The sequence below is a fragment of the Pelophylax lessonae genome, assembly GCF_965119305.1.
Source record: "Pelophylax lessonae genome assembly, chromosome: 1".
Lineage (NCBI taxonomy): Eukaryota > Metazoa > Chordata > Amphibia > Anura > Ranidae > Pelophylax > Pelophylax lessonae.
In genome coordinates, this window is record NC_138768.1 from 260,950,517 (window position 1) to 260,973,576 (window position 23,060).

General features: G+C 42.2%; 1 protein-coding gene across 4 annotated transcripts in view; it reads left to right on the top strand.

Moving 5' to 3' along the window:
• Nucleotides 1–23,060, top strand: part of ARVCF (ARVCF delta catenin family member) — a 380,287-nt gene that overhangs the window by 229,766 nt on the left and 127,461 nt on the right. For all 4 annotated transcript variants that reach the window (XM_082268310.1, XM_082268312.1, XM_082268311.1 and 1 more), the window contains 2 exons: nucleotides 4,554–5,164; nucleotides 16,327–16,826. In XM_082268310.1, coding sequence (XP_082124436.1) covers nucleotides 4,554–5,164; nucleotides 16,327–16,826 — 1,111 coding nt within the window. The remainder of the gene's footprint in view (nucleotides 1–4,553; nucleotides 5,165–16,326; nucleotides 16,827–23,060) is intronic.

Genomic DNA, 23,060 nt, shown 5'->3' on the forward strand with positions numbered 1-23,060 from the left:
GAAGATTTCCATGTTAATGAAATAGTGCAATAATCCCCACCCCTTTCTATTGCCTACATTGCACTGGCATTTTTGTGTATACTGATTAGATATCGGCGATATGTTTCAGGGAAAAAACTCTAGCTTACATTATTGAAAAAAAGCTGGCACTGTATTGCTGTACTTCAGATGGTCATGTGGTTTAAAGCACATGGTTATTTAACCACCTCAGTACTGGGCCAATTCTAATACTTCTCACATACATGTTAAAGTCTACCTTTTTTTTTTACTTGGAACCCCCAAACATGTTATAGTTTTTTTTTTTTTTAAAACCAAGGCCCTAGAGAATAAAATGGTGGCTGTTGCAATTTTTTATGTCACATTGTTTGCGCACAGCAGTTTTTCAAACGCATTTTCTTTTTGGAAAAAAATGCGGTTAATAAAAAAACAAACCTATAACCCATTTTTTTGTATATGTTACACAGAGTAAATACCTAGCATGCTAACATGTTATGCTTTAAAATTGCGTGTGCTCATTGAATGGTGACAAACTACAGTACTTTAAATTATCCATAGGTGACACTTTAAAAGCCTTTGTAGGGTACCAGTTCAGATTTAGATTTTCTTTTTACAGTGTTTTTTTTTAATATGATCCCTGGTGACCAAAATAGCAATGACAGTTACTCTTTGTGGAGAGATAAGGGCTCTAATGCAGCTGATCATACACAGATCGGTCTGATCGGCTGCTTTACTGGCTGAGCGGCCTATACACAAAGAGCCGGAAATTACAAAATCATCACTTGCCAGTTCAGTTCTGATGTCACACTGTGGAAGGAACAGCTTCTGTTTCTCACTGTAGGGCTGGACATGGGTACTGCCAGCCACATCATTACCATTGGTGGCATCTGTATTCAGCAGCTGCCCAGCTATTCAGAATACTTTTACATTGAAAGAGAATTTCCGGCTCTTAAAAAAAAAAAAAAAAAAAAAAAAACCCAGGATCATGGTTGTAGCCTCAACCATGATCCCGGTAAAACCGCTTCCATACCATGACGTGTGTGTATGTGTGTGTATATGTGTGTAATATATATGTGTGTGTATATATATATATATATATATATATATATATATATATATATATATATATATAATATAATATATATATATATATATATATATATATAAAATAAACACTCTCACAAAAGTGAGTATTATGTATTTTCATGTGACAGCACTGAAAAAATTACACTTTGCTACAATGTAAAGTAGTGGTAGTGAGTGTACAGCTTGTATAACAGTGTAAATTTGCTGTCCCCTTAAAATAACTCAACACACAGCCATTAATGTCTAAACCACTGGCAACCAAAGTGTGTACACCCCTAAGTGAAAATATCCAAATTGGGCCCAATTAGCAATTTTCCCTCCCCGGTGTCATGTGACTAGTTTGTGTTCCAAGGTCTCAGGTGTAAATGGGAAGCAGGTGTGTTAAATTTGGTGTTATCGTTCTCCCTATCTCATACTGGTCACGAAAAGTTCAACATGGCACCTCATGGCAAACAACTCCGAGGATCTGAATTGTTGCTTCACATAAAGATGGCCCAGGCCAGTGATGGTGAACCTTGGCACCCTAGATGTTTTGGAACTACATTTCCCACGATGCTCAGCTACCAACTACCAATGCCTTGCTAAAGAATCTGAGGGTAAAGGTGGTGGACTGGCCAAGCATGTCTCCAGACCTAAACCCTCTTGAGCATCTGTGGGACATCCTCAAACAGAAGGTGGAGGAGCACAAGGTCTCTAACATCCACCAGCTCTGTGATGTTGCCATGGAGGAGTGGAAGAGGAATCCAGTGGCAACCTGTGAAGCTCTGGTGAACTCCATACCCAAGAGGGTTAAGGCAGTGCTGGAAAATAATGGTGACCACACAAAATATTGACACTTTGGGCCCAATTTGGACATTATAACTTAGGGGTGTACTCGCTTTTGTTGCCAGTGGTTTAATTAATGGTGGTTTGTTGTTGTTCTGAGGGGCCAGCAAATTTACACTGTTATACAAGCTGTACACTTAATACTTTACATTGTAGCAAAGTGTTATTTCTTCAGTGTTGTCACATGAAAAGGTATAATAAAATATTTACAATAATGTGAGGGAGGTAATCACTTTTGTGAGATACTGTGTGTGTGCCTGGTAGAGAAGCGGTAGCCAAAAAGAAAAAATACCTTTTGGAAAAAGAAAATTGCCTTCATAATCCTTTGTTCTGTAACCCCTACCCATTGCGCTGAGTATTTTAATTCCCCCCTTTTTCACTCACCAGTTTGATAGATTCCGCTAGCTTTTTCTTTCCTTTTTTTTTTTTTTTTTCTTGACCAGCATTTTTAAAGCCTCAAAATTCTATAATCGCACCTTAACAGCACCTGTAACTTTTTTGGCGTGTTAGTGAAGTATTTATACAGTGTTAGCTGGACAATGGAGGAGAGGCTGTGGAGGCTCCTGTATCCCAGAATGCACTGGGAAATAAGAGAACTGGGACAGAGCAGCTCTAGTCACTTCCTGTTTGTACTGAGCAGCAGTGTAGTAACTCCAATTGCTTCTGTGTGCAGGCAAAAGCATTAAGCCAGTCAGCAATACGGTCAATGCCAAGTAGAAACAGAGGCATTGAGCATTATTATTGCCGGTTACAAAGCTTTTTGTTTCAGCAAAGCTGATCTGGACCAAGCGAGGTGTCAAAGTGATCAAAGTATTGATGAATCCTATCTTGCAGAGAATTCACAAAAATGCCTGCTATCACACCATCCACAGGTGTCAAACTGGTGGCCCTCCAGCTGTTGTGGAACTACAAGTCCCATGAGGCATTGCAAGACTGACAGTTACAAGCATGACTCCACAGAGGCATGATGGGACTTGTAGTTCCGCAAAAGCTGGAGGGCCACTAGTTTGACACCTGAACCTAATCATGCCTCAAAGCAGATCTCCTCTACTTCACTTTAAGCACTTCCAACTAGAAAAACAACACTTCAATTGGCATTTATCAAGCATTCTTGAAGCTTTTTCTATGCTTTTCATACACAGTGAAAGCGCGTCATAAATGCATAATAAATGCTATAGGAGGGGTCGGCAACCCTTCAATCGTGATCTACAGGTGGATTCCGTCTGCTGAACTGTGGACAGACTCATAATGAAGCAGTGAGACTATTTGCAGCATGGCCTGCACCAGCAGAGTGGGCAGGCAGCCGCATTTTCCGACAGTGCTTCTCTAGTTCTGGCTGCAGGCCCCAGCGGAGTGATACACTATGCACTTCGCCTCTCTGTATCTGGCATAGAACCGAGCGGTGACAATGGTCTCCTCTAGTTTGTTCAGGTCAGTGCATTTTATAAGTAAAGCCCACACACACAATCTGAAATGCAGTACATCTATGGCATAAGAAAGAAACTCATCTAGGAGGTTAAGGAAAGTAAGGGCTTGTTTTACACTCTTTAGCTGCAGTGGCTAGGGGTGTACACATGCAGCAGGACTTATACGCCTTCTCATGCTTGGCGGGTGTAGCTCCCACTAAGAGCAACCCATTCAAGTGAATAGCGCCGCTCTGCAAGCATCCTGCAACCTTGTGCAGCATCACCTCCTAGCCACCTACTTTAACTTCTTGAATCCTGCACTAGCATACTGTAACTGCGTGTACTGCAGGATGCTTGTGGAGTGGACCCATTCACTTGAATGGGTTGTGATCGGCTGGTACTAGTGCCCGCCAAAAGAAATGGAGGGTATACATCCTGGTGTGGCATGTTTGCACCCTCTGCTGCTGCCTCTGCACCTAAAGAGGGTAGGGATTGGAGAGTGGTTAACTGTGGCTCAACTTCTGAGTTTTTCCATCCCCCAACCTCAAGTGTGAATGAGCCCTAGGGGTGCTACTGCAGAATGCAACTAGGGACTTATTACAGGTACAGCAGGCACTGCTGTTATTCTGAAAAGCGAACCACAAGTTTGCCAAATGGTGAGGAGGGGATATATTGTACCCTTAGCACCAGGTTTAAATCTGTAAATGCATGCAAATGCAGCAGATCATAAAGGCAGTGCATTTTTAATGTGTTGCTGGAAATGCACACGGAACATGCCTTTCCCACAGTGTTCTACCGTGAACTCCACCTCTTCTAAGATTACGTTCATAATCCACGCACGTATGAACCAGCCCTTATGGCAACAGTTATTTAACAGAAAGAGGGAGACGTTTTCGGAGTAAAGTTCCAGTTTAACTGTTCAGCATGTAGAAAGCTGAAATATTAGGTTTTTGCAGTCTGATCCTTTTCATGCTCCTTGTTTTGACTTAAATTTTGTATGATCTCGGTGCGTATATATTTAGCACCTTTTGGTAATACATTTTTTTTTCAGACCTATTACAATTTCATGTTTGGAGCAGAAATCTGTTCAGTTTCTAATATTATATGAAACTTAAAAATTTAAATTGTTACATTGTTATTGTGGACTGTTCATGTGGCTTTACTTGTTAAATTGGTTAATGATGGTATTAATCACTGGTTTATGTTCTGACACTGGTCTTTGTGTATGTATCTTAACAGGTTACAAAAATGGTAAAAACAGTCACTACGAGAACAGTTCGCCAAGTGCCACTTGGTCCAGATGGTGTACCTGTAATAGACGCCTCCTCTCCCATCAGTGGCTACACAGATTCTATTGACAGACGATACATGAAAAATGGAGAGCGGTTCATTTCCCCACAAGCATCGTCAACTTTGACAAGATCCTACAACAACAGCTACAATGACGCATATGGAGATCATCATGAGGCCCCTTACAGACCCTTTATGACACCTGAAGGGTATGGAGATATAGCAGACAACTATGGAAGCTTGTCTCGTGGAATTAATTACCGCCCTCGATATGCCTACACTCCAGGCAATAGTTATCGTCCTGAAGATGGCAGCTATACCCTCCCATCTCGTAGGGAAAACTATGTTCCCATTGCGCAGCCGCAAGTGCCAATTGGCAGTAGTGTGGATCTGAACCGGTCCCAGCCTGAGCGTTTCCAGCCAGAGCCATATGGCCTAGAAGATGATAATCGTAGCCTTGGAGCAGATGATGAAGGCTATGAATTGGATCCAGATTACTCCACTATGAACAGAAGAGTCCTTCCTGGCATGCCCATGACTGGAAGACCACACAAACCAAGGTAGAGCAGACTGATTAAAAACATGTAAAATATGTTGTGTTTAGATATAGCAGTCTATGCTTTCAAGATTCAAATTAAAGCCAACATGGCAAGAAAACATAGGAAGTGGGATTAGGTTGTTTTCTAGTAAATGAATATACAGAAAGAACACATTCTTATAGCAGAGATACAAGAGCGGTATACAGAGATGAAAGCTGACGTGACAACTCTTCTGTAAATATCAGTTTCCTGTCTTTTTATGTTGAACCCCTGTTCCCTTCATTAGAAACACCAGCTAGAATTCAAATTCGGGGAAGCAGTGTTCCCCTGTGTGTTCAACTGAGGATTGGAAAGAATCTTCCAGGTTTCATGTTGGTACTGGACCATTCTACATTCCATTAATTTACTGATTCTATTAAGGTTTTCACTTTCCAGATGATGAGCTCTGATTGGTTAATCCAATATCCTCCTCTCATTATGATAAATGTAAAAGCCAGTGTGTATTTTGTTTAGAAGTGCTCATTTATTTTTGGTTCTTCTCTTTAATAACACAATGAGCATTTGGGCTCTGTATATCTGTTTTTTCCTTTTTGGATAGGGTGCAGAAGGATTTTCTGCTGTTGAGCTTCTGTTTAATTCTAGTGTAACTAAAGGCAAAAAAATTCTTCCTTTTTTTTTGGTTTAAATAGAGTGGAGGGGGGTTAGAACACCTGTCATTTATTCTGGTCTGTGCCCCTGTTGGGGAGATTTGCCTATTCTATTTGTCCTGATTTCCATTATCACCGAAAGTAAAAGAAAATTCCAATTTTTGGGTTGACATCATAGACTAATAGAGGGGAAAATCTTCCAATGGGGACTCTAGTGAAACACTGGGATTCCCTTACTTTGGAAGGATTCTCTCACTCCCTTTTTTGGCTGTAGAACAGGAAATCTGTTGAATTTAACCACTTGCCGGCCACAGTTTTACTACGGCAGGCTGGCTCAGTCGACCTACGTCGGTCGGGCGCGTGGTGCTGGGGGGGGGGGCAAGCACGCGCTCCCGCCCCCACTAGACAGCAGGGATGCCGATGCATGTGGCCGCTATTGCCGCCGGCCACTCGCAATCGCTCCCTGCTGAGAGAGGACGGTCTGCTGTTGTAAACACAGCTGACCGTTCTTCTCTCTGAAATGATCAGAGCGCCTGTGATCCTTCTATATAGGATGACAAGTATTTATAGTCATTTCACAAGCCCCCCCCCCCCCCCACAGTTAGAAAACACTCCCCTAAGTAAAGCAGAGGAATGCTAAAACCTGTCAGCTTTTTTTTTTTTTTTTTTTATTGACTAGTTCTTTGTCGCAAGATGGAGATTCACCGAATTTTTGGCAGCTGAAAAGTGCCGAAAACGCATGCGAATCTGCCACAATTTAACTATGCTTATGGTGCATTTTTCATAGGTCAGGTGACTCAAAAACTGCATTAAAAACATAACAGGGATGCATTTCTTGACGCGTTCTTGCTGCATTTTCAATGCATTTCAAGGGGGAGGTGCATTTTTTAACTGACCAAAAATGCTTTTCATGTGCTAAAGGTGCCAATAATGGCTGACAATAAATTTTATATTTAAATTCATGATATTAATTATAAAGTTGAATATAATACAAATGTATATAAAAATATATTTTTTGAAAACTGTTATTTTCAGTTTCGGTTTTCGACTAAGTGCATACTGCATTTTTGGTTTCAGCACCAAAATTTCCATTCGGTGCACCTCTTGCTCTAGAAAATAAAGTGATGGGAAATATCTCTTAAGGTGACCATATAGATGGATTGAAATTAGGCTGATTCAGCAGGGACTACCCAAATTTCAATCCATGTATAGCCACTGCAGTTGAACAGAAGTTTGTCTACCGATCAACTTCTGTTCAATTACCCCGTTGGATAAAAGCTCCTTGCTCAGCGGCTGCAGCACTGATCTGTGTATTCTGATGGTGGCGGAGCCTCCCCACTGTCAGTTTACAATAGTGCATCAGGGAAGATTACCCCATCCACCTTTAGGCTCGGTTCACACTGATGCGATGCGGGAAGGCTGCGAATTCGCAGCCTGTTCCCGCATCGCACACGCACCCCCGGCAGTTCACACTGCCATATGCGATCCGCTGGGGGTGTCAATGTAATCTTAACGACACCCTCAGTTTGATCGCATATCGCAGTGCGATCGTGCAGTTCGCACAGGATCAGATCGCACAAGTGTGAACCGCTGTGCGATCCGATCCTGATGCGGCAGCAAAAATGCCTCCTGTGCGTGTTTGCTGCGGGTGCGATGCGAATTTAGCCATACAAACTGTATGGCTAAACTCGCACCGCACAGCTGATCGCATGTCATGTCGGAGCAGTGCGCTCCGACATGACATGCGAACCCCGCACACGCAGTAGTGTGAACCGGGGCTTAATGTGTGAATTAAGGAATTGGTTGAACCATATATAGCCAGCTTAACAGAGCCCCAAGTGGCAGTTAAGTCTGATAGGGATTTTAACCTTTCCCCGCTCAAAAATTTTCAAAACTGTTTTGTTAAAGTGGAACTCAAGTCAAAACCTAAGATCCTGATAGATCACTTCAGGCTGGCCCATTTTGCAGGTATAGCAATATAAAAACCTTTAAAAAGAAGTGTCTATACCAGGGGTGGTCAGGAACCTTTTTGGCTGAGAGAGCCATGAACACCACATTTTCAAATGTAATTTCGTGAGAGCCATACACTATATTTCAGGGGTCAGGAACCTTTATTTAATATTCGTATTCATGGGCCGCAGCTATACAGTGAGTAGAAGGAGCCATGTGAAAGTGCCTGGAGTCTGGTCGGGAAGAGGGCAGAGCAGGCAGGTATGCAATGAGGCCGGAGTGGTGAAGCGCCTGCAGGCCTGCGAGTGATGGAAGAGAGTATAGGCTCTGAGAAAATGGCGGCCGGCCACTGAAGGCCTCAGAAGTGGATGTGAGAGGCGGGTCCCCGGGTGTCAGAGGGGAAGGAGATTGTGTCTGTTGGGGCACAGGGACCTGATGGCAGGTCTCCTTACCGGGCGGTGATTGCCAAGGCCCTCCGATGCATAGCACACGAGCCGGCAGCGGTACCGCGAATGGCTGCAGGGTCCGTAGCGCGGCAATCTGGTCACCCAGAGATGAACTGAGGGTAGCGGTGAGTAGTCCACAAAGTGTACCGTCGATGGGTGCAGAAATCTCCTTGGCACCGGGCTCAGCTACACGGATGGCACTGGATTGAGCGGTAGACGCGGCGGATCTCTGAGACTACACGTCCAGCGCGGCTCACCTCCCGACACGCCCCCCTTTATTAAAGATTTCTGCGAGCCAGATGCAGCCATCAAAAGAGCCACGTCTGGCTCGCGAGCCATAGGTTCCCTACCCCTGGTCTATACTGTTTAAATTCCAGTAATACACTGTCTCATCCTGCTCTGCACATGCTCAGGTGCTCTCCCATTTTAGGCATTTTCAGGCACTGAGTTTTGTAAAGGCCGATCTGCTGACCGCCTTAAAGCGGAATTAAACCCACCTATCCTTTACAGCCAAGGAAGCTGCTTCTGTTTAAACTGCAACTACCATGGTGCTGCACATTTGATCAGTTATGATACCAGAAAAATGATGGTTTGACTCTTTGGTTGAGGACACAAGCCAATGTGACAGTTGGCAATCCAGGAATGTCACTGTTTTTTGAAACCATTTAATCAATGGGTTTAGTTCCGCTTTATGATTTACTGCTGTTAGGGGGCTCTGGGCTTCAGCAAAATGGCAGCCTCCAGCAAGAAGCAAGTTGTAATGGGTAAAAAGATTCACTTTCACATTAACAAAGTGCCAACCAGTGTGCCAAGTTGCTGTCTCTTATGAGGGGAAAATGAAGAAAAACACAATTTGGAATTTTAATTATGATTTTTTTTGAAACTTTAAAACTTACTAAAGTGATTCTAAAGGAATTATTCTAAATTGTCAAACAGGTCTTCCTGCTAGCTTAATCCAGAGCTGCGCCATGTGCGCCTTTGTCCATTCTTCATTTTTCTATTACAATAAAAACAGCAATGCTGGCATTGGGTGGGTCCTTGGCTTATTGGTGAAAATAAAAATAAACACAATAAATATCAATAAGCTTGATTCTTGCATTGGTTGCACAATAGCATGGAACATGATTCTAAAGTGAATAAAGAACTTCTTTAGCAATAGGGGTCAGTTGGCAACCCTGATCTGTACCAGCCCTTGATTTTGCTATGGCAACATGCACAAGCTGTGCTGCTTTTTGGCAGTGTAAACTCTATAAGGTATGGAACTAACAATCGTACATCCACCATGTACTCTTAGAAAATGTATTGCTCATCCACTTAAAGTGTTACTAAGCCCAGGATCTGCATTCACTATATCTGGTCTACACAATACACAGAACATGGAAATGCAATCGTTTTAGTAAATATAAACTGCTAAATACATTTTACTCATTAGCAGTATTTAGCAGTCTTGTGACTTATATCAGTGTCAGCCGAGCGCTGGGTAAAGCTGGTAGGAGGAGTTTTCATCCTGCACTGAGCTGTCCGTTCAGGCTGCAAGACCCCTGACCCTTCTGTGTGGACAGTGCTGATTGGCCCTGTGCTGATCACATGCACTCTCCCAAGAAAAAAAAAACCCTAGTAATACACACCAAACTGAGCATGTGCAGTCTGACTCCAAAGGCTTTGTACTATCCGAACCTGTTCTGGAGTCGGTGGAAGAAGGGAGGATCTATGCATACAGGATCAAACAGCCCTTTTACTCAATGCAGATAATTACCCCTTAGGTTCCACAGTGAGTATATTAAGCATGCTTTACTGCATATACAGACTATTTTTACTGTTGTGGGTTTAGTAACACTTTAAAATCTATATTGTGGCTTTGAGCTGAGACATTTGCAACTGTTAGTTTTGGAACCATGCTGTGTTTTGACTATTGAAGTATTATGAAAGATCTGTCAACTATTTTTTATCTTCGGTATAACCTTAGACATCCTTCCTTACTGACGATAGTTTTCACAGGAACCATGCAGAAATGGGTTCTGTGTGCTCCAATCACAGATCATACACAGAAAGAGAAAAAAAAAAAAACATTTTTATTTATTTATATATATATATATATATATATATATATATATATATATATATATATATATATATATATATATATATATATATATATATATATATATATATATATATATATATATATATATATATATATAATATTTATTTATTTATTTTCCTCCAAGAATAAACTCTTCCAGAATGTATACTGTGGCAGGGCGGCCCTGTAATCCAGGCAAACTGCTGTTCTGTCAGGGATCTCTTTTCTTCTAGTGCATCCACTCCCCCCCCCCCCCAGAGTTAGAAAGCCCTCCCTAGGAGCACACTTAACCCCTTGATTGCCCTTGGTGTTAACCCCTACCCTGCTAGTGTCATTTATACAGTGACAGTGCATTTTTTTTTAAACACTGATCACTGTATTGGTGTCACTGGTCCCCAAAGAGTGTGACTTGGTGTCAGATTTGTCTACCGCAATGTTGCAGTCCTGCTAAAAATTGCTGATTGCCGCCATTACTAGAAAAAACAATAAAAAAATACAAAGTCCGTAAATCTATCCTTTTTTCTTCTATAAACATTTATGCAAACCAATCAACATACACTTATTGGGATTTTTTCCCCAGAAATATGTAGCAAAATACATATTGGCCTAAATTGATGAAGAAATTCGATTTTTTTTTTTTTTTTTTTTTTATTGGGTGGGTTTTATAGCAAAAAGTAAAAACAAATAGAGATCCTGCGAGCAACCTCAAGGTTTTAAATAAATGAGCTATCTGCTGCAGACACTCCACTTCTCATAACAGTGTAAACAAATTAGAATAAATAAACAGTGCTGCGCAAATAACATAAATTATCATAAAAACTTACAACGCGTGAAAAAATGGCATATAAAATCAGAAAAACAGCAGATTGAAATAGTATATAACTATAAACAATATAAATATTTAAAATCACATAAAAGTGCAGAGATTACAAAGAAAGTCCAGTGAAAATCGTGAATAGTAGTGCTGAAAAATATTAATAAATATAGTCCAAAAATGGTGATTCAACCAATATAAAGTGATCTGTGCTCCCAGGGATGAGTGACCAGGGTGTCACCGTAGACAGCCAACCATGCACCCCCTTGTGAGTAGGTGCTCACCTTAGATCTCTATTAAAAAGCGCATGGGTAAGAAGATCCTAAAGATCATCCATCCGTATCCTCGTGGCTCCTTTCATCCACGGTACTTAAGCCTGGCTTGCAGTATCACTCAGTGCAGCATTTATATGAAAACCAAAAACTTATAATAGTGCATGAAATCCTTAAAAACGTTTTTATTTAGATAGAAGTAAATGGTCTCACTCATGTGTGGGTGCATAATATGCACATCAAACGATCGCATCAATAAACCAATAAATGATAGCTGAAATCGTGGTGGTATAGCGGGAGAGACCGTTCAATGCTGCCTTTAGTTCACAGCGTGTGCTGGCAGTCGACAGTCTCACAGAACCTATAGAGATCTAAGGTGAGCACCTACTCACAAGGGGGTGCACGGTTGGTTGTCTACTGTGACACTCTGGTCACTCATCCCTGGGAGCACAGATCACTTTATATTGGTTGAATCACCATTTTTGGACTATTATTTATTAATATTTTACAGCACTACTATTCACGATTTTCACTGGACTTTCTTTGTAATCTCTGCACTTTTATGTGATTTTATATATTTATATTGGCACCTTAATGTTGTATACTATTTCAATCTGCTGTTTATCTGATTTTACATGCCATTTTTCACGCGCTGTAAGTTTTTATGATCATTTGTTATTTGCGCAGCACTCTTTATTTATTCTAAAAAGTAAAAACATTTGTGGGGTTTTATAGTGCAAAAAATAAAACCGTAGCGGTGATCAATACTGCCAAAAGAAAGCTCTATTTGTGGGGGAAAAAAAGGACATACATTTTATTTGGGTACAGCGTAGAGCTGCACAATTGTTAAATCGCGATCTCGATTCACATTGTTAAGGCTGCTAGATGACTATAAACACAATGTTTTACAATCGTATCATTTCGTGGTTTTTTTTTTTTTTTTTTTTTTTAGATCAAAGGAATGAACTTTCGTCTGTTTAGGTCCTTTCACAAAGAAAGGAGTGCATTCTGCCCAGCAGGGGGATTAATCTGCCGATTCCTGCTGAGCAGGAGGGTGACAGCGCTGTCTTCACTCTGTGTGCAGAGACGTTGCTGTCAGATCCCCGATATCCTCTATGGGGAGATCGGATGAGAACTAACCGCCTGTCCGTTCTCATCCAATCCGATCTGCCAAACGGATGGAAAATAGTTTCCATCCGTCCGGATTTCACGGACAGGATAGGAATCGGATAGCAGCGGGTGTCAGCTGACATGTTAATTTGGTTGGTAAGCAAACTGGTTAGCAAATTGAACTGGGAATTTTTATTTTTGTTTGTCTCATGTGTGTTACCCTTCCATGTGTTCTTTGCTATGAAGGCCAGTTATAGGTGGGGGGCAGAGGCCATTTTCTTTGATGTCTCCGCTGACATCCGCTGCCCTATAGGGATGCATGGAGGATCCGATCTGGTCCGCCTGAAAAACTGACAGGCGCATCTGATCGCCCATGTGAAAGGGACCTAAGTGAGGAGTTTAACCTCCTAAAGACAAGCCTTTTTCTTGCACTTGTTGCTTACATGTTAAAATCAGTATTTGCTTGAAAATTACTTGGAACCCACAAAAAAAAATTATATATATATATAATATATATAATATAATATAATATATATATATATATATATATATATATATATATATATATATATATATATATATATAAATTTTTTTGTGGGTTCCAAGTAATTTTCAAGCAAATACTGATACATACATACATATATATATATATATATATATATATATATATATATATATATATATATATATATATATATATAATATATATAGTCCTTTCAAATGCAGTTACACTTTAATTAAAAAAAAAAAACCTAAACCGTAAAGTTAGCCCAATTTTTTTTTTTTTTGTATGATGTAAAAGATGTCACGCTGAGAATCATGATCTTTATTCTAAACAAAAAAAATTGTGATTCTCATTTTATCCAGAATTGTGCAGCTCTAGTACAGCGTCGCACGACCGCGCAATTGTCAGTTAAACCAACGCAGTGCCGTATTGCAAAAAAATGGCCTGATCATTAAGTGGGTAAAACCTTCCGGAGCTGAAGTGGTTAAAGGGTTGAGCTTCTGGCCAAAGCTCTGGCACTGTCAGTTTGAGTTTTTCTGATAAGTTGGTCAGCTTTACAACCTTCCTCTATATTCAGCTGATAACAGCAGCTTCTTTTCTTCCTGCTCAGTGATGTGAGAGAGAGGCTTTGCCACGCTTCATCTCAGTCACTCCCAGACAAGAGCAGTTTACCGAAATATGGCTGGGTAATGGTGAAGGAATGTGGGCTAGAGAATTAGACTTGATGGATATTTAGCTGGTTCGGGGCAGACCTATTACAGATGTTTCTCTGAAAAGATAAATGGAGTGTCAATGTTTTGCATGTAAATGTCATCTCTAAAATATGTATTTATAAAATATGCCACACGAAGATTTACCCTTTTTATGAAACCGAGATCCTGCGGATTGCAGCTCATCTCGGATCATTAGCAGTTTATGAAACCGAGATGCTCAGTGGAGAACATGTTCTTCACTGAGCATCTCAGCTCACAGAGAATCTGTCATTAACAGAAACGGCCAGTTTATAAAGGTGCAATCTGTTAGAACTTTCCCTTCCAGATTCTCCAGCCCACAGGGGAGAATCCAGGAGAGAAGAGAATCCCCGGAGATTGGAGGAGGAAGAAAGCAAGATTATGGACTTCCTACTTCCTCAAGCAGGGCCCCCAAGACCATAAAAAAAAAGCCCTCCTGACTTTCACAAACCCCCAAAACCAGTAGTGCAGGTGAGAAACACATCTAGCTATTAGGTTCAAATATTAAACAAAGTAAACATTAAGACCCGTCGGCTGACTCCTTTTTTTTCTCAGCTGGGGATCGATCCGCCAAGCAGGCGGATAGCTGTTCTGTCTCCGCGCTGTGTGCGGAGATAGAGCTGTCAGGTCCCCGCTGTTCTCTTTGGGGGAATCGGATGGGAGCGGACCGTCTGTCCATTCTCATCCGATCCGCTGGACAGATGGAAAATAGGGTTTCCATCCGTCCAGATTTATCGGATGTCAGCGGACATGTCTCCGCTGACATCCGATGCCCCATAGAGATGCATGGGGCATCCGCTCAGATCCGCCAAAAAAATGGACAGGCGGATCTGAACGGGGTCCGCCTGTGTGAAAGGGGCCCAACTTTACGTTTTTTCTATTATAATGCGTAGTGTGAGCTACTGAGAATCCCTACAAGCGGACACCTCTGTACTGTAATTGGCTATGTTTTGTGAGATTACAATACCAGGGGGCGTTCTCCACAGTTCGAAGCATTTGTTGATCACTTCACTCCTCAAAAGGAGAAGCAATCTACACCGCTTCATAAACAGGCCCTCAGAGGAGAGCTGTCCTGGAGATTGCGGTAATTTACCGCTGTTTGATAAATGGACACCTAAATGCAAATAAGTCAATCCTATCTAGCACTTCAAATCATATGCTTTATACCCATACACCTACTGTATATCCTCAATTGAAATACACACACACACACACTGTATAAAGCAAATGATTTAAAGCACTAGATTAGATTGATTTATTTGCATTTACCCCAACATATTTTTTAAATGCACATTTTGAGTGCATTTTTTCTTTTTCACTTCACAGATGCCAGCTGCCTAGGGTCCAGCGAAGGTTATAGCATGGGGTAGACTAGAAGTCCCCTCTAAAATAGCTTGTCAGTTGTCATATAGCACTGTGTTGTCCCACCACTTTTCTGACACTTTGATAAATGAGTAACCTTTTCAGGGGGCACATGTGAAGATTAGTTTGAACTTCAACATTAATGTATAGTTTACTCTTAATATGATCAACAGAATTCAGCCAAAAGTATTATGATTCTAGAAACTAGATTAAAGTTCAAAAACTTTATTTTAACTTGTATTTAAAGCCACACAGAATATAAATCCACTTTGTGTACACTAAATGCCTTTGCAAACCCAGTTATTACCTTGGTAACATTGCAGTGACATTTTTGTGCTGCAGAGAGCAAGGCGATGGGAAGGACCTAGCAGGTCGACTCATTACAGGCTGTATGCAGAAAACTACAAGAGGGGGGTGGATACAAGACTATATATACGTTTCTTTAGCCTTAGAGCAGTCTTGGGTTTCTAGTTATTAGATTGGTGTCTGCGGCATTTTCTTGTTTTTTTTTTTTTTCTTGAGGCAACAATTTTTTTTATTTCTCTCCGACATATTTAGCATAGATCAGTGTCGGCGTACAAGGTGCCCTAACCTATATCCAGATATCCCTTTATCAGATCAGAAAAATTCCTCTTGCTTTAATGGGCTTTCCACTTTGGTCTTAGCCTTAGGCTCCGTTCGCAGATATGCGGGTGCGGTTTTGGTGCACAGTCTGGTGCGGTTTGCATTTTTAGGTTAAGGTGCGAATTGACACTGAAATCACACCTGAACCAGACTGAAAACGCATAGGACCCTTTTAAAACTCGCACCACAACCACCCTGCGTATATTTGAACTGGCTCCATTGAAAGCTGGTCGGGTTTACCTGTTATTCAAATTGGATACGGTTCACAATGCATCAGATTCCCATATATGTGAATGGAGCCTTATTGTATAAACACACTTTTTGTATCAAGATCTCCCTGGTTTTCCACATGGGTCTTGGTGAGCATTTCACAACATAGAATGCAGGAGAAAGTGGGTAATAAGGAAGGGACGTCCTACACCATGTGTTTCTGCCAGTGGTCTAATTTTATGTTGTTCATTCAGTGAATTTCAATTTATAAGAATCGCTTTTCTTTCCTACATTTTCGTCAGCATCTGTAGCTGCTCTTTGGGTTAATCAGGTAGATGTTTCCTTGTTAATAGTAACTGGTAAGAGTTCCTTTCTTCACAAAAACTGCACAGAATTGTATAAATATCTATACATGTTCTCTACACATAGAGCCTATGATGATCCTCTGGAGTCAGAACTGATTGAAGAGAGAATCCCTTATCTCCACAGTGGCTATGCCGCACCACTGGCTCAACCAGAGAGAGGAAGCCTGGCCAGCATAGACCGCCTGGGAAAGCGTTCACCTTCCATCGACAGCATTCGGAAAGATCCCCGGTGGAGAGATCCTGACTTGCCTGAAGTCATTGCCATGCTCAATCATCCCATTGACCCCGTCAAGTCCAACGCAGCTGCCTATCTACAACACTTATGTTATGAGAATGACAAAATAAAAAAGGAAGTGAGACAACTCAAAGGCATTCCCATCCTTGTGGGATTATTGGACCACCCTAAGCCTGAAGTCCATCGTAAAGCCTGTGGAGCCCTACGTAACATCTCTTTTGGAAAAGATAATGAAAACAAAGTTGCCATAAAGAATTGTGATGGTATTCCTGCATTGATTCGGCTTCTGAGGAAGACAAATGACATGGAAGTCAGGGAGCTTATAACAGGTGAGGTTCTGTAGTGATGTGTATATTGTTGTGTGTGTATTTTATATTTTGGACTGTTATTCATTAATTTTTCTTCTTAAATGTTCATAAAAAAATTACTTAAAATATTTTAGGTGGAACCTGTTGGGTCAACCCAACCCTTGGCTTTTAATATGTCTAGTGTACTGTGACAGCAAGATTTTTCTGCAATAATTCTTGACTACTATCCACTTGGGAGCTGCATTCTTCATTTTGTAAAACGGAGAAAGCCCCTATGTATTGTCCTCCGCAGGTTTGCAGACACAGTGACTATAATGCAGAAATCAACTGAATCACTGAAATACTGCTAAACCCTGAAATATCTGTTTTTGTTTGACAGACTCTTTAAATGTGTCAGCTTTGGGGTAATGTCAGTAAATTAGGGCAACCAAACTGATAAGAGGCATGGAGGAGCTCAGTTATGAGAAAAGATTAGAGGAACTGAATTTAGGGCCCTTTCACACGGCCGCTCCGTGTGTCCACAAATCATCCTATTTTTTTGCGGACATAATGTAAGTGAATGGCACTGCGGATGTCAGCGGAATACCATCCGCTGACATCCGATTTTCCTCCTTTCAGTTCTGTTCCGTTTTTACGAATGGAACAGAACCCCATTTTTTCTTCCGTGTAAAAAACGTAAAGGAAGGAAAATCGGATGTCAGCGGTGTCATCCGCTGACATCCGCAGTACCATATACTTACATTATGTCCGCATATCATCCGCAAACGGATGGGATGATATGCGGGCACACGGAGCGGATGACAGAAATGTCATCCGCTCCGTGGAAAAAAAAAAAAAAAGTCCCGCAGCGGACCTTTCACACGGAGCGGCCGTGTGAAAGAAGCCTTATTCTCTTGAGAAGAGATTGAGGGGGGATATGATCAACATGTATAAATACATAAGGGGTCCATATAGTGAACTTGTCGTTGAGTTATTCACTTTAAGGTCAACGCAGAGGACAAGGGGGCACTCTTTACGTCTAGAGGAACACAGATTTCGTCCCAAAAAAAAAAAAAGAAAGGTTTCTTCACCATAAGAGCTGTGAAAATGTGGAATAGACTCCCTCCAGAGGTGGTTCTGGCTAGCTCACTAGATTGCTTTAAAAAAGGTCTGGATTCTTACCTGGGTGTACTTAATAGAAGTGGGTACTACATTTTTTTTTTGGGTAGAGTTGATCCAGGGAATATTTGATTGCCTCTCGGGGGATCAGGAAGGAATTTTTTTTCCCCTGCTGTAGCAAATTGGATCATGCTTAGCTGGGGTTATTTCGTCTTCCTCTGGATCACCTGTGGGTATAGGATTGTGTATGTGGGATTGTATGGCTGGGTTTTCAAAACTGTTTGTTTTGTTTTTTTTTAACCAGATGGTCTTGTCTTTTTTCAACCTGACTATGTAACTATATATAAATTAAGCACGTCTAGGCGCATCAGGCATTTTTTTTCCTGCCAAAATGCTGCAGCTCCCGAATGCAGCATATTTTGTTTTCTGCTTCTAAACATCCCTGCCTCTAAACGCCTGTAAACACCTATGTGTGTGTGTAGATACATAACCCAACATTGGGGGGGATGGGTGTTTAGAGGCCAAAAAAAGAGGATCCTTCTAGAGGCGGTGTTTAGTGTCCAGTGTACATGAGGCTTTGAAGTGTTTATCCAGGCAAAATTTTTTTCCGCTCTTTCGTTCATTGACAGACACAGCTTTTCATTTTCATGACCGTAGAGTTACGCTGCCCCCTACAGGAGTAGGATAGTAGGCAGAGAAAAGCTTGAGTACACCTATGGGGCAGTCCCTGGGGGTATACTCCAACTTCCTGCTATAGGTATTTAGCTTTTTTCTGCCTCGTCAGGACTAAGGACCTAGTTCCATGCTGAGATCTCTGGTCCTAGCTATTTTTTTATTTTTAAATGGAATTGTTTTCTTGTTCCTGTGAGAATCTACTATCAACTGGATAATCTGGATACTCTAGATCCTTAGGGTCCTCCTAGTCCAGCCAGCGAGCGTGTGCAGACCGCAGCTCTGAGCTATTTCGGCAGCGACATAGCCCCACTAAAACTGGGGCTGGCCTGCGAGTTAAACGTCTTGCGAGGGTGCATAGGAACTGGCTTCGACCTGAGTCGCAGCGTTTCCTCCTGGCCGACAGCACCCACATTATGATGGAGCGGTGTCCTGTAAGGAGCGGTACCTCACCTGTTCCTGGTGTGGTAAGTAGCTGTCCCCCTCTACCCCTGGCGGGTTTTGGGGCGGACGGAACCTCCGGGCTCCCCTCCTTCCCCAATCGCGTCTCTCCCCCCCCCCCCCCCCAGCTCGGTCTCTGTGGCCCTCGTCTGCTCACCCACTCCCCCCCCCCCCCCCCCCCCGGAGGACATGCCTTTCTTAGGTGAATTGGGGTGCAGCGACGGTAGTGGGTTGGGGGAGCGCACCGCCGACACCCAAAATGGGTGAAGGGGATGGAGCTGGTAGGGGCACCTGTCTGGGTCCCCCCAGTCAGGGCTAGTGCATTTCAGAATGGATAGCCTCTGAACTGTCCCAGGTTGCACCTACTTTTTTAGAAGAAATACTTACCTTTAAAATTTCTTGTCCAGTGCTGCCATCTCTGGTGTGGGCAGCTGAAGCCAGTGCATCCTCTTCTGTGTCCTTTTCGTTTCCAGAATGCCCTGCTCATCAGTTCCGGGCAGGCGCGTCATCCCTGTACAGCTTCTGGGCATGCCCAGAAGCTGTTTAGCTGGGAATGATGCGCATGCACCAGAACTGACGAGCGGGGCCAGTGCAGGCGGATTGACTCCTGGGAGCGATGACATTCAGCTCCCAGGAGTCAACGCAAGCAGGAAGAGACGGCGGCGGCCGTGTCCGCAGAGGGAGGAAGATGGAAGTAAGGTAAGTACATTTTCTTCAAAAACAAGGTAAGTTAACAGAAAAAAAAAATAGTCATTATCCATTTCTTTTTCAGCTGACACAGAGCAAGCGGATGGGGCAAAGTCACCTTTGAGGGTGGAACTCTGCTTTAGGTTGGCATGGCTTTGGATAACATGGTAACTAATGTTAAAACCAGCTTCTGAACTTTCAGTTTTTTTAATCTGCTAAATACATTCCTGGTGGCTCAAAACAAAAGGTGTGCAGAATTTTACAGTTTGTTTGCTTTGGGAAGAAGCCACATCCTGAGTAGAAAAGCCCATCCAAATCCCTTGCACTCTTGTGGTGCAGTAGTGCTCTCTGTAGTGCTTAGGCAAGCCCATAGATGTGTCTGTCAAAGGGTTGAATGAAAAAAAACTGACCGGATTCCACCATCCACACATTTGAAGATGGATGAGGTACTGTGTCATTGTATTCTGACTAATGTTGCAGTCTATAGCTTACATCGCTAATCAAGTGAGAAAATGGAAAAGGGTGGTTGTACTACCACAATGCCCATACATGGACCAAAATATAGCTGGTCTCTGCTGTACCGGTGGAATTTTGATCCATGTATGGCTGGCTTTGGGCGGTGTGACTGCTTTTTAAAGAAAAGGTGATTATTTTTTTTTTATGTTCAAGAAGCAGTCTGTAGACTATAGACGCAGTATGGTTCTACAACCCCCTCCCCAGCACTCGGCACAATGCTGGGTTGACATCGGGCTCAAGTTAAGTATTGGGGAGGGGTTGCGGGGCGTAGAATCCTGCACCATAGAAGGGTTTTTAACCTAATGCAGAGAATGCATTAGGGTAAAAATCAGTAAAGGATAAGTTCACCTTTCATAACATGTTACACCCATAAAACATGTTATGAATGCACGGGCCCCCTGATCGCTGGTGCAATGCTTTACAGACTCCTGCAACAAAAAAAAAAAATTTACATTTGTTTACCTGCAAAACCATGTGCATTTATTATTTTTGTTTTTTTTTAAAGTTAACTTATCCTTTAAAGTGCATGTAAACTTGATTCATGAAATTTGTGTAGTGTTTACTTATCTCGCTCCAAAAGCCCTAAGTCCTGTAGCTTTCTCCTGCTCCATTCTTCTGTTATCAGCATGATAGTTGACAAGAACTTGTCAGAAGCTGAGATAAAACCAGACTGAATTTTGTGTCAGGATGGGTCCTATAACTAGATTAGCAGAGAGCTGGTCTTTTCACAGCACAGCTCCCCCTTTTTCTGCCTATGTGGAGGGGGGGGGGGGGGGTGGTGGAACGTGCCTTTCCGCAATCGGCTGTGTCTTGGCCAAACTTACCTCCTACAGGTGAATCAGGAAGAGCACATTCTAACAGGAGGTGCACATTCTAAACAGTCTAGAAAGCTGAAGACAGCACATATACAAGTAAAACTTATGTAGGAGGATTTGTTTCATCTATGTATCATCTTAGGCTGTTCACTTCACTGGGTATATGTGAGGGTTTACATCCACTTTTAAACTTTTAGAACCACTTTAAGTTTACTGCGAAGTGAACCGTTTTTTTTTTTTTTCTCTGTGGTCTTCCCTCTCATGCTTGAAATGTCTGAGGTCTGTCTGATTGTATCATTCCTTGGCTTGCTTCTACTAGGCTACAGGGTTGAATGGCAGTCCCATAGCACATTCAGAAATCTGGCAAGAGTTTGACATCCCTGACTTACTTTTTTAAGCTGATGTGTAAACGCCAGTCTATAATTTCTAAGGGAGGGCCCAGGAGTCTGGGTGAAAATGGCAAGGAGCCCTCCCAGGCACTTAAAAAAAAAAACAAACATGACTTTTCCTCTTAAGAGCTGCCATCCAGTGCAGCACTCCTCAGTATGCTGCTATTGTAGTGAAATCCCTAGCTTAACCGCTTGGCAGAAAGTTAACTTGAAGGCTGGAACACATTTTGTGTCCTCGGTAACACATTGAACAATTACCACTTTACATTTTGTCATTTATAAATTTGTGATCAAATTTGAACCGCTCATATATGATTATGTAAACGTAATCACCCATGTGTAATATAATAAAGTATGTCTATACCCAATACACTTTTTTTAATATAGATAGAATAGTCAAAGGATCAATCCCCTGTCAGGTTTACGGTTATCCAGGGTTTCAGTTAGAGAGATTTCCCTTCGCTTTCTGTTTTGGGGACAAACGTTTGCCAGACAGGAAGTGAGGAAGCTGACAGAGGATCCAGAATTCCCTTTAATAATTTTTTTTTTGACACACAGCTCCTGTCATTCTTGACCATTGGTTTATACTGTACCCTATAGGAGTAGGACACTAGGCAGAAAAAACTTCTGGCTACACCCATAGGCAGTCCCAGAGGGTATACTCCTTCTCCCTACTGTAGTCTGTTTTTTTTTTTTTTCTCCTGCCTTGTCAGAAGTAAGGACCTAGTTCCTTGCTGGGATCTTTGGTCCAGGGGTTGTAGTTTCTGTGATGTCTCCTTGGATGTGCCTCCCCTGATGGCTCGCCTCTCTGTTTTGGCGGTGGTCCTTTCGGCGTGTCATGGGGCTTAAATGCTGGTCTGCGGACCGGACTTCTAAGAAGGCTTTGACTGATCTTCCCTTTCAAGGAGATTGCCTGTTTGGAGCTACTCTGCTTAACATCATTAAAGGTCTCACGGGAGGGGGGGGTACCTTTCTTCCACAGGCTACCAAGGGCAAGGAACATTGTCGTAGACCTGCTGTCCAACAAATGGTCATCCCTCTGGACTTGCATGTGGGTGCTGTGCCTGATGGTGTCTACCTTCGAGGCAGTTCGGTTTGCACAGTTCCATACGAGGTCTCTGCAAAAGAGAGATTCTGACCAAATGCGACAAGACTTTTAAAGTCTCACGTGGCTGCGGCCTGTCCAGGGGGCCTAATATCACACCCCCAGATCCATCCGACAGTGAGGATGATTCCTCCATCTTCGCAGTAGCGAATTAAAAAGCGCTGGTAGACGCACTTCTCACTGCAGTGCGTGAGACTTTAAAAATGGAGGATGCGGCTGATGTTGCCACAGACGTAGCTGTGAGGTTTGGTACGCATAAGTCACCTCACACTCCAAAGGTGTTAATTATGTGCCTTTTTTTTGACAGGTTTTCCTGTAAGGAATGTGAACAACCAAAATTCCCCCTTGTGGTCCATAAACATTTTGCTGTACATTACCCTTTTGAGGAGTCCCTTTTTTTAAAAAGTGGACTAGTTCACCAGTGGTGGACCCTCCTGTTTCCAGGTTGAACAAAACTACCATGATCCCAGTAGAGGAATCCCTGTACTTTAACCACTTTAAGACCGGAAGGATTTGCCCCCTTAATGACCAG